The sequence below is a fragment of the Lotus japonicus genome, chromosome 3, assembly GCF_012489685.1.
Source record: "Lotus japonicus ecotype B-129 chromosome 3, LjGifu_v1.2".
NCBI classification, from domain to species: Eukaryota; Viridiplantae; Streptophyta; class Magnoliopsida; order Fabales; family Fabaceae; genus Lotus; species Lotus japonicus.
This window is the reverse complement of record NC_080043.1, coordinates 59,614,245-59,629,794: the sequence shown is the minus strand read 5'-3', so window position 1 is coordinate 59,629,794 and position 15,550 is coordinate 59,614,245. Positions and strand designations below refer to the sequence as shown.

At 38.2% G+C, this 15,550-nt stretch overlaps 2 protein-coding genes across 2 annotated transcripts; one reads left to right on the top strand and one right to left on the bottom strand.

The window, feature by feature from the left end:
• Window positions 1-963: 963 nt before the first annotated feature.
• LOC130744517 (uncharacterized) lies at window positions 964-13,756 on the top strand. Its single transcript, XM_057596691.1, has 2 exons — window positions 964-4,580; window positions 13,457-13,756. Exon 1 carries the CDS (start codon window positions 1,476-1,478, stop codon window positions 2,196-2,198), a length of 723 nt encoding a protein of 240 aa, XP_057452674.1. The 5' UTR covers window positions 964-1,475; the 3' UTR covers window positions 2,199-4,580; window positions 13,457-13,756.
• LOC130744518 (uncharacterized) lies at window positions 7,327-8,191 on the bottom strand. The gene has a single exon (XM_057596692.1). The coding sequence runs from the start codon at window positions 8,104-8,106 to the stop codon at window positions 7,732-7,734; it is 375 nt and encodes a 124-aa protein (XP_057452675.1). The 5' UTR covers window positions 8,107-8,191; the 3' UTR covers window positions 7,327-7,731.
• Window positions 13,757-15,550: the final 1,794 nt, after the last annotated feature.

The following is a 15,550-nucleotide window of genomic DNA, read 5'->3' as shown; positions in this document are numbered from 1 at the left end:
TGAACGAAACCCTAGGGTCCCTCGCCCAGAAGCGCTGGACTAAGGCGAGGAGCGGACCAGGGACCTGGGCCTTCACCCCGGAGGCCCAACCGACCCATTAGGATGATTTAGAGGCGCTAAGCCCAACTCCCCCAACTATAAATAGGGGAGGGATACCAAATGTAAAGGACTCTTAGCTCATTGGAGAAATAACAAGATTGAAATTCAGTTACTTTCCATTTCTAAAGTGGTTACACTCTCATTCTCTCTAGGAATCTCACATCACGTTCCTTACACCTTAGGTACTATACCTCATCTCAATGTTCATGATGGAACACCAAGAGAAAGTGACTGATCGGTCTATGGACGCCAAATCAAATCAAATCGCCACTTATCGAGATCAAATCAAGACTTCGAAGCAAAAAATAACCGTTCTAAAGGAGCAAAAGTCGGCCAAGAGAATGCAAGGCTTGAAGAATGCAAAAGGATGCTTTATCTCAAGCTTTGCCTGACATCCACCAAAGCCTTAGGGACCTAATTTCTACTTCAAGTGTAACCATCAAGACGTCGATGCAGCTGCAAAAGGAATTCCAAGACGATGAAGCCAAGAAAGCTCAATTGGATGCTAAGATCCTCGCACTTCATGGCCAACTTGCTGCCTTGAAAACAAGGAACTTTTCGCCTTTTATTTTTATCTTATAGGCCATGATTAGGCCTTTGGTTTGTAATGACTTTTATGCTTTTATTGGCAAAACTCGTTGATCCTAGTTTCATGTTAACTCTTTATTTTGCCATGTTAAATGCATTTGGTGTTTTTTCGACACCGTATTTGTAGTCATCCATTATTTGGATTTCGTATAGTGCGAGTTTATATCTCTTAAGATATTTGTCGTTCATAGATAAAACCCAACTATCACCACCTATTTATCTTATCGAATAAGCATTGTTTGAAAAACACTTCCTCGACTCTAAAAGGTCATTCCCAACTAGCTGTCCATTTTCCATAGTGTGTATCTTTCTTATTATCTATTGGCACCTCCCACACATAATCACCCTCGACAAATGACTGATCATCCAACTTTATTTAATTCCATTCATGCCTTCTTCTTTCTTTCTATTCTTCCATTACAATTGGTTAGGGCTTTTCGTCTTCTTCTTCAGCCACGGCAGCCCTCTTCTGCCTGAGAAGATTCCACACTTTCACAACCCACTCTCCGCTACACCACCGCTTCTTGTCCACCTCCAACTCCGGCGGCGGCGATTCGAACCGGCAATTGGATAAGAACCTTCTTGAACAGATAAGGGTGAGTTCAGTAAGTTTCAGGCAAAGGTACATTATCGTTCGTCAAGTCCTATCGGAGTTGAAGGAGTCCAGAGAAGCTTTCCGCGCTGAGACCTGCTACAATTACAACGTGTTCTTGAACCGATTCTTCATATCCCCGCGGGTGCAGACGCCGGAAAACTTGAGAAACGAGTTGAATATCTTCATTCCGAGTATGATCAGGTTGAAGGAGATTACAATGGAGGATGCTGAGATTTCACGAGTTTTGACCAATTCCAGACTCGCTTCCCTTGAAGAAATCATCAAAAACGTTTCAGAGATTAGCAAAGATTTGCAGCATGATGAGGAATTTGGGAAGATTTGGAATGAATTGAATGATGGGCTGGTGAAGGGTAGGGAGATTGAGTTGAAAGAGGCTGAGTTGTTAGCTGTGGAGTTTAAGGACGAACTAGATTTCATCTCACATTCTATCAAGGTCCAGTCTAAGATATACAGCGGGATCCCGGGCGGCGATAATGACCCTAACTCCAACTATCCATTCCCTTCCTTTGTCAGAGAAATCGCGGAGACTATCAAACTTCTCTCACCACGCGATTCGGACGAGCAATTGGAGAAGAAGTTTGAGCAGTTAAGGGAGAGTTTGTTGAGTTTGAAGCATAGGCATGCTATTGATGATCAACTCTTATCGGAGTTCAAGGACCCCATAAATGCTTTCCCCAATGAGGTCGTCAAGAATCTCTCCCAGCTGCCGCGAATGCGGGTAATCTTGAGGAAGAAGTTGAAGACCTTAATGACAAGGTCGATGAGGTTGAAGGAGATGATAGTGGAGGGTGATGTGTTGGCAGAAGTGTTGATCAACTCCAGACTAGATTCCCTCAAAGAGATCATCGAAAACTTCCGCGAGACAATAGAATATTGGTGTTCTTTGAATGCTTAATTTGACAAGACATGGCATGAAATATTAGATGAGACACGACCGATAAAGGATGAATAGGGTAAGTTGTTTTCCGTGGAAACCAACGACGAACCGCTGCCACAAACACCAGAAATCTTGGGGAAGAATTTTAAGGCCTTAATTACAAGGTTAACGAGGTTGAATGATATATTGTCAGAGATTACTGAACCACTATGTAGCCTCGAGGACCTCATCGATGACTACCCCGAGATAAGAAAACATTACACTTCTTTGGACGATATATGGGATAAATTAGATGATAGGCTAGGGATGGAGATCACACGGGCTAGGTTGTTAGCAGAGAAGACCAACGGCAATCTAGCTTTCCGCTCAGAGCTCATCAAGAACCTCTCCGGGCCGTCCTAGGATCTACCCCTTTTTTCACCCCCAAACTGGTGAAGTGGTTGAGTCACCCGTTTTTCAGGCATGGTTTTTACAACTAATTTGACACATCAATTTTTGAAGAAATAGGTTACTCCATTCTTCTTTTTCTGTATAGGGATGAGATTAATATTGTGTGATACTGTGATTAGCCCATTTTCTTAATTTTACTAGTTTCGGGTTGAATATATGATAAATGTTTAATTTCCCATGGTATGATTTTGGTTGTCTTCGCTGGAATGAATATATCTTGTATCACAATTGGAGCTAGATAATTAGGTTAAGAAATAAATTCAGTTCAGATACCATATTTTACAGAGGACCGTAACATATTTTTCAAAGTAACCTAAAATTCATAACAAGATAATAGCATAAGAACTTTAGAGAAGGGATCAAGTTACTCCAAGAGTAACTCTTTGAAGTTACTCCAAATTTTGACCCCTCATTTTTTACCTCGAAGCCTAACTGCTGCTGTATTTGGAACTTTCAGCAGAGTATTTGTCTAATGTATCCATATTTGTAGTTACTGACTTACTGGTTATCTATCAGTATTTGATAAACTCAGTTGCACATGTAGTAGATCTGATAATCATTAAAGAGAGAATGTTCTCTTACTGGTGTTCTGTTGCACACTTGTTTGAGTATTATGATTATCAATTAAATAAGTTGGTTGTCTAATATGAAGCTTGCTGACTTTTCCAAGAAGTAAACTTCTAGACCACTCTATGTTTCAATTTCCATTGGTTTGCCTCGTGAATTACACACTTCAGTTTTCTCAGTTTAATTCTTTGTTTTGCTGCATCTGTCTTCTGCTGTGAGATAAAGGGTCAGGGTGCACAGGGGAAACTTTATAAGTTTGACTACCCAAATTGTATTCTAACGATGTTGGGTAGAATTTCAATCTTTATCAGGTTAAGTTTAAAGATTTTACATTTTATGAATAGTGGAATTTTAGTTTTAGGTTTATCATGTTGTATTGGCTTACATGGATGTTTACTGCCTTTTGTGTCCTCCCTGAATGTTGAGGCCGCTGGCTTTTTCTCTATTTATTGATTTTGACTACTAATTTTGTTGGGATTTTACTGCGGTCTGTACCCTTTCTTTGTTCTGATTTCATCCTTGTATGGCAATATGCGGCTAAACCATTTGTAAAATATAAGATAAATAGGAGCACTTAATCAGCTAGTAACCATCGAATCAAGATGCATTGGCCTTGCACACGTCAGTATTCCAAGAGAAATCACTTAAATTCATTGCAAAAATTCTAAAAGACATCACATACCATAGTTCTATAGTTGTAGATAAGTGCAAGCTATCAAAATGCCAAGTTCATATCTTAGGGCATACATTTTCACAATCATATTCCTTACTGGTGTACTAGATATTGTAAATTGATTCTACATTTTCAAGATTTATGAGCTGGAAACTTTGTTTAGGTGACTTATTTGAAGGCCAGAATACAACTCCATTTATAACTTCAACACTACTCAAAAGATGTTTGATAAATTGTCTTTGCGAATAAACACTTACACTGCTAGTTTACAGTTCTAAGGATTGTTTTCCTTCATCATTGCCTCCTCTCGCCGTTCAAATGCTGATTTTAATGGTCTGATGTTCACTGTCGTTGCTCTTTATTTATGTGCAATAAAACACAAGGTACCTTTGTGTCCACTTTCACTATTTCTCCCATACCTTAGGACAAGATATAATTAGCACCCTTTGCATGTTTTGCATCTCAAAATGACAAGATTTAACTCATCAAACTCTGCTACATGTGAATCTGGAATTTCTATCTGAGTGATGTAAACATGCAGTCAAGTCCATGTTGTGTGATGGTTTATTTAGTTTGAGGAGCATTTTAGTGTTTCTGAATTGGTTGTGAATGGCTACTTGAGGTTTCTACCACTATGAAGAACTTGTGCCATGATGTTCTTGGGGTTGCTAAGGAAAAGAAAGATCCATGAGAAGTAAAGACAAATCGAGGTAAATCCATTTCTCATTTAGTTGTTGATAAATGATAATATAATCTAGCTAAAATTTAGTGAATGCTGATTTATTCTGGTGATATAATTCACTTGTCATAGTGGAAAAGGAGGTTGCAAACTTGCAATCACAGAACAAAGGAGAGAATCTCCATGAAAACTGAGTTGTATTGCATAGAATGGAAGAAAGAGAATGATACAGAGGGAGAGAGAAACCAGTTTCTCTCACAGTCTAACTGAATACCAGTATTCAGTTACAAATTCCCAACTAACCAAAAACTAACTCCTAACATAACAGCTTAGCTATTTATAGCTAAGACTTCCTGAAAATACAACTAGTCCTTAGAGACTTTATTATTCTACTTTAGTCCCTAGACTTACTTATTCTGCCTTCTCTGATATACCTTTGTTACAATAGGCTTTCCCCTAATCCTATCAATACCCCCCCTAAAAGTATGACCTTGTCCTCAAGGGGAAAATCAGGAAATTTGGACAAAACAGTGGCTGCCAACTCCCAGGAGTTCTCACAGTCAGGTAAATCCTTCCAAGCAATTAACACCTCCAGTTGGCCTGAAGAGTTCTGTCTCCAGTTGAGCAAATCAGCAGGTACCACCTCCAACTTATAATCTTCCTTTAACATGGGAGGTAAAGGTTGAGGAGTATGACCCTGTGATACTGCCTTCTTCAACAAGGAAACATGGAAAACAGGGTAAATCTGTGCAGTAGAAGCCAAATCCAATTTATAGGCCACTTCTCCCACCTTAGCTAAAATCTGATAGGGACCATAAAACCTAGCTGACAGCTTGGCACAAGGTCGAACAGCCAAAGACTTCATCTTATATGGATGAAGTTTGAGATAAACCCAATCCCCCACATCATACTCCACATCCCTTCGATGCTTATCAGCTTGATGCTTCATAGATGATTGAGCCTTGAGAAAATTCTGTTGGACTTGAAGAAGCAATTCATCTTTCTCCTGAACTAGCTGAGACAAATCTTCAAGCTTAGTTGGTTCCACACAACCTCTCACCAAATTAGGAGGATCCCTTCCATATAAAGCTCGGAATGGTGTCATCCCTGCGGAAATGTGGAAATTGGTATTGTACCAATATTCAGCCCAAGACAGTCCATCTAACCCTTTCCTAGGATTTGGCCCAACAAAGCACCTCAAATAGGTCTCCAAGAACCTATTGACTACCTCAGTTTGAGGATGGTAAGAAGTGCTCATTTTGAGCAAGGTACCAGCCAACCTAAATAGTTCCTTCCAGAAATTACTGAGGAAAATTGGATCCCTATCAGAGATGATGGTGGCAGGGAATCCATGCAGCCTTACTACTTCTCTAGTAAACAACAATGCCACATCCTTGGCAGAATATGGATGGCATAGGGGAAGGAAGTGTGCATATTTTGTTAATCTATCCACTATCACAAAGACTGTATCCTTTCCCCTCACCCGTGGCAATCCCCCAACAAAGTCCATGGAAATGTCTTGCCACACTTGATCAGGAATAGGAAGTGGTTGAAGTAACCCAGCTGGAGAAAGAGCTTGGTATTTACTTCTTTGACACACTTCACATTCAGAAACATACTTCTGGATATCACTCATCATGCCTGGCCAATGGAGGAAACTGGCCACCCTCTTATAAGTGCTGAAAATTCCAGAATGTCCCCCTGCTACAATTGAATGACACTCTGCCAAAATCACAGGAATCCTATTGGAGTGAGGGGATAACACCAACCTACCCTTATACCTCAGAACCCCTTGCTTCAGCTCATACCCTTAATGAGAAGAAGGGTTTAATAACAAGTCTTGTTTGATTTTCTGCAAAGTAGGATCCTGATCAGCCTCTTGTGCCCAGTCCTCTGCTTCTTCAGAATGCACTAGGGAGATAGCAGAGTACATATCCCTCCTAGAGAGAGCATCAGCAACTCTATTCTCAACCCTTGTCTTAAATTGTATCTCAAAGTCCAAGCCAATTAGCTTAACTGCCCATTTAAATTGCTCATCACTGAATAGCCTCTGGTCTGTCAAGAATTTCAAACTTCTTTGATCAGTTTTTATGATGAAATGCCTTCCCATGAGGTAATGCTTCCACCTTTGCACAACCTGTACCACAGCCATTAACTCTCTTTCATAGACAGATTTTTGTTGAGATCTCAAAGAAAGGCCCTTACTCCAATAAGCCAAAGATCTTCCCTCTTGCATAAGCACTGCCCCCAATCCCTTGCTGGAAGCATCAGTTTCAATGACAAAAACTTTGTCAAAATCTGGGACTGCTAGTAATGGGAGGTTGATCATAGAATTTTTCAAGGCCTGGAAAGAAACAGTAGCTTCTGCAGTCCAAATAAATGCATCTTTTTTGGTTAAGTCAGTTAGTGGCTTAGCTAACTTTTCATAATCTCTTACAAACCTCCTGTAATAACCAGTCAGACCCAAAAATCCCCTTAGTCCCTTTATCTCTGTTGGAACTGGCCAATTTTGCATTGCTTCCACTTTCTTTTCATCAGCTGCAACCCCTTGCCCAAGTATTCCAAGCTTCTTTGGCCAAAAGAGCATTTCTTCTTGTTGGCTTTGAGTGAGTTCTCATCTAAAACTGCCAGGACCTGCTGCAAATGAGTAGTGTGTGCCTCCATACTCTTGCTGTATACCAAGATATCATCGAAGAAGACCAGGACAAATTTTCTCAGAAATGGCTTCAAAACATCATTCATCAAAGCCTGAAATGTTGAAGGAGCATTAGTGATACAGCGGAAGTCGTACTAGGATTGCAAGCGCAAATCCTAAGGAAAAGGTTTCTGGAATCCACCAGAAAGGAAATTAGCAAGCGCTAAAACCCTAGAAAATACACTGGAATCCACCAGAGAAGAAGAGAAAACTCTTAAATTTTATTATCAATCAAAAACTCAATAGGTTATGCCTTACAAGTGCTTAAATAGGAAAAGAAAATATCTTAATAGAAAAATAAATAATATCCTAAAAGATCCTAATTGAAAATAAAAGATCCTAATTGAAAATAAATAAGTTCTTAAAAAAAATAATTAAGATCCTAAAAGATCCTAATTACAAATAAGTAAAATTACTAAAATACTAAAATTATCTTAAAAAGCTCCTACATCAGTCTCCTCTTCTTGTAAAGAACTCGACCTCGAGTTCACATCACGATAAAGGACTTCAGTTGCCTCAAAATACCAGGATCAAAAGGCTTCCAAATTAAACCAAGGAGAGTAAGTGTTGAATATCTAATAAAAGCACATGGAAAAGAGTGTGGAGACTCCTGTTTAGAAACACTAGCATCCATCTTGTTGATGCCAGGATCAAATTGTTTTCGCCAAATACCATGAAATTGAAGGAGTGTGATTTCTGGATGAACTAGCCGTGATTGAAACAACTTCCAGTGGCATGGAATAAATTGTCTGAATTGCGAGTTAGACAAGTTGGATTGCAGCTCCTTTTTCTCAGGCATATTACCAAACAAATGGGGTGCAAACTTGGGAACAAGGACATATCGAACCTGAGGCACAACCATAAGTGTTAGATTGTAAGGTGTGAACACTGCCTCGATGCCCAAATTGACAGAGGTGTCTGGCTCAGATATAACATGGGGAACAACCTCTAAGATGTCATCAGATCCATATAAAAGAGAACTGTGTGTTGGTGTTGGTGTGCTCTCGCTGCACAAATCATCCATCAACGTTTTTGCCTCATCTTCCAGGCCAACAACGGAGGATGGCGCAAATGAAATTTGAGAATCAGATTCCGAAGAAGTTGCGTACATAGGTCTTGTAGAGGGACATGAATTTGAAGTAGGTTTTGGTAGGGGTAATGGTAAGGAAATTGGACCTGCAATCGGTGATATGTTGGGGTAAGGATTGATAAGGTTTGGAGCAGCAGGTTGGGGGTGTGGAGTTTCGGTGGTTTTAGAGGTTGGGTACTGAACTTGGTAATAAGGATGAGATACGGATGGTAAATGCAAAGATTGGGAAGGTAAAGATATAGCGGAACGATTGTTGTTGTTGTCGCGCGGAAACCTATGTGGGTTCCCTCTCCTGTCTCGTCGCCGGTTACCGTTGTTGGTATTGTTGATCTGCGTCGTTAAAGCCGCCGTGAACGTCGCCATATGTTGTATCATCTGTTGTGTCATATGTTGCGTAATAGCAGTTAGGGCCGCGGTAAGAGCCACGGTAACATCCTTCAGGTCTGCTTTGGTCATTGGTTGATCTTCCATGGTTGATCAAGCAAAGAAAAGAGACAGGAGAAAGCCTGCTCTGATGCCACTTGATACAGCGGAAGTCGTACTAGGATTGCAAGCGCAAATCCTAAGGAAAAGGTTTCTGGAATCCACCAGAAAGGAAATTAGCAAGCGCTAAAACCCTAGAAAATACACTGGAATCCACCAGAGAAGAAGAGAAAACTCTTAAATTTTATTATCAATCAAAAACTCAATAGGTTATGCCTTACAAGTGCTTAAATAGGAAAAGAAAATATCTTAATAGAAAAATAAATAATATCCTAAAAGATCCTAATTGAAAATAAAAGATCCTAATTGAAAATAAATAAGTTCTTAAAAAAAATAATTAAGATCCTAAAAGATCCTAATTACAAATAAGTAAAATTACTAAAATACTAAAATTATCTTAAAAAGCTCCTACATCAATTAGTAAGGCCAAAAGGCATTACTAAGAACTCATAATGGCCTTCATGAGTCCTAAAAGCAGTTTTTACAACATCCTCATCTCATTTTTATTTGATGGTAGCCAGACTTCAAGTCCAATTTGGAAAAAACAGTTGCCCCTCCAATTTCATCTAACAATTCCTCAATAACTGGAATATGGAATTTGTTTGGAATAGTGACTTTGTTTAAAGCTCTATAGTCCACACAAAACCTCCATCCCCCATCTTTTTTCTTTACCAAGATAAGTGGACTAGCAAAAGGACTAATACTGGGCCTAATGATACCTGAATTCAACATTTCCTGCACCATTTTCTCCACCTCAGACTTCTGAAAATGAGGAATCTTATAAGGTCTGAGATTAGGAATATCAGCTCCAGTTTTTAAGTGAATGGCATGGTCATGCTTCCTGGTTGGTGGCAGCCCCTGAATATCCTGGAAAACTGCATCAAACTCACCCAGAACTTCAACTAACTCAGTGAGAATAGAGGGATTAGTGGCTGCAGCTATGCCCTCACTGGTTATGTGTAGTAACCAGCCTTCTTCTTTCCTGAGGAGATTCATGAAGGTCCTCATACTGACTTGGCTTCTGGTAAGTGGAGGGTCCCCAATAATCATCTTCCAATCTGCTCCCTGCTTAATTGTGAGCTGAAGCTTACCAAAGTCAGCCTTTACCTCCCCCAGTCCAGCTAACCAATCTAATCCCAACACAAAATCTATACCTTTCAGTCCAAATAGGTAGTACTTTTGTTGGACTAACACACCTTGGATGTCAATCAACTGACCATCACATCTCCCTTGACAAGAGATCTTGAATCCACCCCCCACTTCCATAGTGTAAGTGGCTGTTGGAGTAATATGCAATTTCAGTTGTGCCACTATCTCCTGAGAAACAAAATTGTGTGAAGCACCACAGTCAATTAGGATGATTACTTCCTGTCCATTTAGAACCCCCTTCACCTTCCAAGATTTTGCTGAAGTAAATCCAGCCATGGAATGCAAAGACAGTTGCAAGGAACTCAAACACTTCCCTTCCTCTGCTTCCATCTCCATATTCTCCTCTTCATCCTCTTCCTCCATGATAATCATTCTTAGTTGTTTATTTTTTACACTTATGATCCCTACTAAAAGGTTCATCACATCTAAAACATAACCTCTTCTCTCTTTTTTCCTTCATCTCTGCATTTGTCAACTGCCTATAATCTCCACTTCTTAGTGAGGGTCCAGTACTCAAAGCAGAGCTTATGCTACTGCTAGGTGTAGATTCCACCTTCTTATCCCCTACAACTTTGGCATCAAATGTAACTACTTTATTGAATGAATTATTCCTGTAAAAGCTATTTCCTCTAGCATTACTTCCAGGATTAGATTTTTGCAAAACCAGATTCTTTTGTTCTATCATCAAGGATTTATGGATTACAGTAGTTAAATTAGGCAAGTCATAAAGCTTTACCTCCACTCTGATTTCTTCTTTCAAACCGTTCAAGAAAATTCCTTTTGCAAAATCCTGATCAATCTCCTTCAGAGCTCCAACGTACCTTTCGAACTCCTCCACGTAAGCCTCCACTGTACTGCTCTGTTTCAAAGAAAGCAACAACTCAAAAGGATTATGCACCATCGCTGGTTGAAACCTTCGAATCACAGCGAGTTTGAAACCTTCCCAAGTAGGAGTTGGATTGCAACGTTCCCACCACTGGAACCAACTCAATGCTTTCCCTTCCAAAGCCAAAAGCGTAGCCTGCATGCGTTCATCATCAGCGACTCCTCTGAGTTCAAAATAGCGTTCCAATTTGTGAATCCAGCCATATGCATCTTCTCCCCCGAATATTGGAATCTCTAGCTTCCTCCACCTGCTACCTCCTTTGTCGCGTTCGGAATTCAATTCGACTCCGCATTCAGACCTGATTTCACGTGTGACGGTGTCGTCAATGGTTGTGATTCCCAATTTCGAAAGCACAGCGTACAAGGAATCCTCGATTCTCTTCGCTCTGGTCTCGTTTTCCAGAATCGCATCCTCCACAAGCTTCGTTCTGGCTTCATTGAGCTCCATACGCACTCGAAGCTCTTCTTTCTCTGGAACATTGTCGTCTCCTCCCTGTGAATTCGCACGAGTCACCACCATCGCTACAAGCTTCAGAGTTTCCCAAATTCTTCAGCGGAAGCAAATCATGGCACCAAGATCGGTGCTCTGATACCAGTGTTAGAACTGGTAATCCTATACTACTGAATTAGGAAGAAAATCACAGAACAAAGGAGAGAATCTCCATGAAAACTGAGTTGTATTGCATAGAATGGAAGAAAGAGAACGATACAGAGGGAGAGAGAAAGAGAAACCAGTTTCTCTCACAGTCTAACTGAATACCAGTATTCAGTTACAAATTCCCAACTAACCAAAAACTAACTCCTAACATAACAGCTTAGCTATTTATAGCTAAGACTTCCTGAAAATACAACTAGTCCTTAGAGACTTTATTATTCTACTTTAGTCCCTAGACTTACTTATTCTGCCTTCTCTGATATACCTTTGTTACAATAGGCTTTCCCCTAATCCTATCAAGAAGTTACTTCAGTTTCTCACCTTCAATTATTCTTTGAGGTTTCTGCTATGAATGTTCAGGGATCCTACAGAACTTATAATAGCTAATGAAATCAATGCTTTCTCTTTGTAACATTTCTTTTCTTTCCTAATTTTACTGCCATAATTTATCGGTGCTTTAATAGTATTGGTTTTGCATTTAACTTCCTTGTGAACTTATTAAACATTTAGTTAAACTTCCCTTTCTAAAAGGAAATGCTAAGGCAGATAACTATGGTTTAAATCTTGCCAAGGCCTACTAGCTAGCCATCTGCTAATGATTATTTTCCTTTCGTTTTCAGAAGTTTAGGAATAGGATTCCTCAGTGTTTCTGGTAGTTTGTTTTGTTAGGTAATTCATAAGGCTTTTAATACTCAAAGTCATCCCTATTTAAACGTAGGTCTTGACAGGTTTTTATTCAGGATATTAGAATACTTTCTACGTTATTTGGGTATTACGTAATAGTAATTAGAGTAAAAGATCTTATTAGTTGAAGTTCAGAATTTGTGTACTGACATGCTATGTTTTAGTTCTTGGAACTCCTTTCACATGAGAGCAAACCTTAATTATTTGTTCATTTTGGAATTATAGTTATAAAACCATATGTTCCCATCCCCAGATGATGGAGCTTAAGAAACCAATTAAGCAATTTTTTTTGGTTTCCCAACCATGAGACTAATCCCCCGAGGCTCTGGGATCACGTTAAGTGAGTAGGTCTCTCCCAACAAATGCTTCTCCATACGCACCACTGCCCATAGATCGAACCTTGGACTAGATGTTTAAGGAGTCTACCAGTTGTGCTACACCTTGCTGGTACTAATTGCCGTATAGATGAAAGCATTAAAAGTTATTCTTCTGAATTAATGGAGATAGCAAGTGTTCTACCAGTCTCTTACCTGTCTCTCTCTCTCTCTCTCTCTCTCTCTCTCTCTCTCTCTCTCTCTCTCTCTCTCTCTCTCTCTCTATCAACACACAAACACACATTTAAATACATTTCTTTCTGTATTTGGTTCATATTCTAAAATTTGAAATGGGATGCATGCATATGCTGTCCTTCTATTTTACTAGGTTTTTAGATGCGTTTTTAACTTCTAGTTTTGCAGATGGAGCTTGTCTCTAAAGTTGGAAATCCATTTATAGTAGAGTATAAAGAATGGAAAAAACCAATGAGTTCCATGTGTTGTTGTATTGGCAACTAATTTTATTGCAGTGCTATAGTGCTAATGCTAAAGTGTACTGTAAAGTATAAAGAATGGAAAAAATGATTTTACTATTGAAGAGGAAACCATAGTATACTGTAGTGCTAATCTGCTAATGGTTTCAAAGGTATCCCAATCAGACCTGTATGTGAAAGAACAGTATCTCTGCTACTAACACTTAAATCATCGGCAATGGATTTTTAAATTTTCAATAACATTATCTATATGACACCAGTTTTTGGACTTGTCTAAAAGATACCTTATGATCTTCCTTTCAGTCAATTGCAAAAGCATATGGAAGATTTTTTTCATCCTGATGGATCTAGATATATACTTGGTGACCACATAGGGTTGCTTTAGTCTACTTGTAATAATCCATGAGAAAGAAAAGTATGTGATTGCTCATTGTCTTGTTTTACTGTTGGCTTAACAGATTGATTAGTCAAGGCTTGTATCTCTTGCAAGAGAAGACAGCATATTGTGAGGTGGGGTGATCTTCACTCATCATCTTCAATCAGATATTCAAGTCAGGGAAGAAACAAGTGTACAACTTGCTCCTTTATCATATTTATGTTCATATATAATATAGTTTTTCATGTCATTTCAATTATGCTCATTTAAATTCAATTATCACTTGTTGCTAGATATTCCTTATAATCTTCAATATGCAAACCTTGTCATTAATATTTTGTGATTTCTAGTATAGTTGATGTTACTACTGGACTGGTTCATTCTATGGGAGTCATTTTAGCTATTCTCACTATTAACTATGAAGAACATAAAAATGTGTATTTCTCCTTTCCATTCCTCATTCATTTAAGGAAAACTTTTCCGTGTCCCCTCGTGAGTGCTATCTTCCCCTAGTTGATCACTAAGTAATTGATTAGTGTAATAGAATGGCATGTCATGTCATGAGAGGGAGTAATCAGTTTTAAAATTTGCATTTCAATGATCAATAAGGAGAGAGTATGAAAGAGTTCCCATTCTTTTAATCTTTTCCCCTCTTATTCTTTGCATCCTTTAATCAAAAGAACTAAATATGGCTTTTATTCTCCATCTTCAATTAGAAGTTGTATAGTGCTAGTTCTTGATCGTCACACACTAGAACTTACTTTCTATTTAAAACAAGAATTGCCTGGAACCATGATCTTCTTATAAAATATATGATCTACATCTACTGCAAAAAGTCACCTTTCATTGCTTGTAGAAATTCATTCAAATTAAATAACATTGAAAGAAGAGAGGCTACAGAGTATATACTCAATAATTGAATGGAAGTGTCCTTTTTGTGGTTTTTTTTCTTCCAAATGTACTAAAGAAAAAATAATGCTTTGTTTATGACAAGTACATGCAGTCACTGCTTAAGAAACCATGGCATGATGCAATGCCTTACTCTGCCCTGCCAATTGGCAAAAGACTGAATAACGTGACATCCGTATTTCCGTTTTGGTTAAGAATGAACGACCTATGAATTTTATATTTATTGTAGAAATGTCATTTTCATAAAAAAGGTACCATATGTCAATGCGTTTCATATTGTAATTTTTAAGCGACCTTAAGGGCGATTTAAACCACTGCTACTTATTTTAAAAAAATATTTAATACATTTTACTTAGTGGCTATTGTCTAATAATATTTTTCTTTTGCGATAGTTTGACGACAATTATTTAAACTTTATATCCAATTTCTCCTATATCCATTTAAAATGGAGAGGTAACTACTCTTTGCTATTTGGTTTCAAGAAAAAAAATACTCTGTGCGATTTGATATTCATGTTATTTTATGTAGTCAACTTCTATAATGCAATTTGGTCTTAATATTTTAAATAATAAGATTAAAAGGAACTGAATACTCCTTTGTATAAGAGTGGTTGGAGCAAAAGTCATGGATTAATTAAAACCGAAATAAACAGCCAATGAAATACTAGTGTTCCATTTTTTTTCTTTCAAAAAACACTAGGCAAACGAAGGACTTACCTGAGAAATCATGGCCCAGTATAATATCTTTGCCAATAGGCAAACACCTAATAATAGGACATCCATGACCTTGGGAATTTTGTTAAGACCAAATGAAGCATGAAAATTTATATTCATTGTAGAGTGTCTTTTTCACTAAAAAGGAACCATTTGTCAATGCGTCTAATTAATTCCTCTTTATATGCTTTCAGCAATCTTTGAGTCATAGCGAAAACGAAATACCAACGGCCTGCAAAAATCAGTGGAAGACTAGACTAACCTATGAATATTTATCTCATAATTAACATCCATAAATTCATAATAATCATTTATTTGACTTAATAAGCTAAAATCAGATTTCAGAAAATCATTTTTGTTAAATCATAATACTACTTTAGTTTTATGATTTACTAGTATTTTTTACCCGTGCGATGCACGGGGATATTCATTTTTATTTATTTTGTGTGTTTTTATGATTTTTGCGTTATTTTCTAAAAGATATTTTTTGTATTAATATATTATTTTTACATTAGAATTTTTTTATTGTTTTTTTTGTGATAAATGTGTGTTTT

Coding starts and splice junctions, on each gene's coding strand:
- LOC130744517 (XM_057596691.1), top strand. CDS start 1,476: ATGATCAGGTTGAAGGAGATTACAATGGAGGATGCTGAGATTTCACGA.
- LOC130744518 (XM_057596692.1), bottom strand. CDS start 8,106: ATGGTTGTGCCTCAGGTTCGATATGTCCTTGTTCCCAAGTTTGCACCC.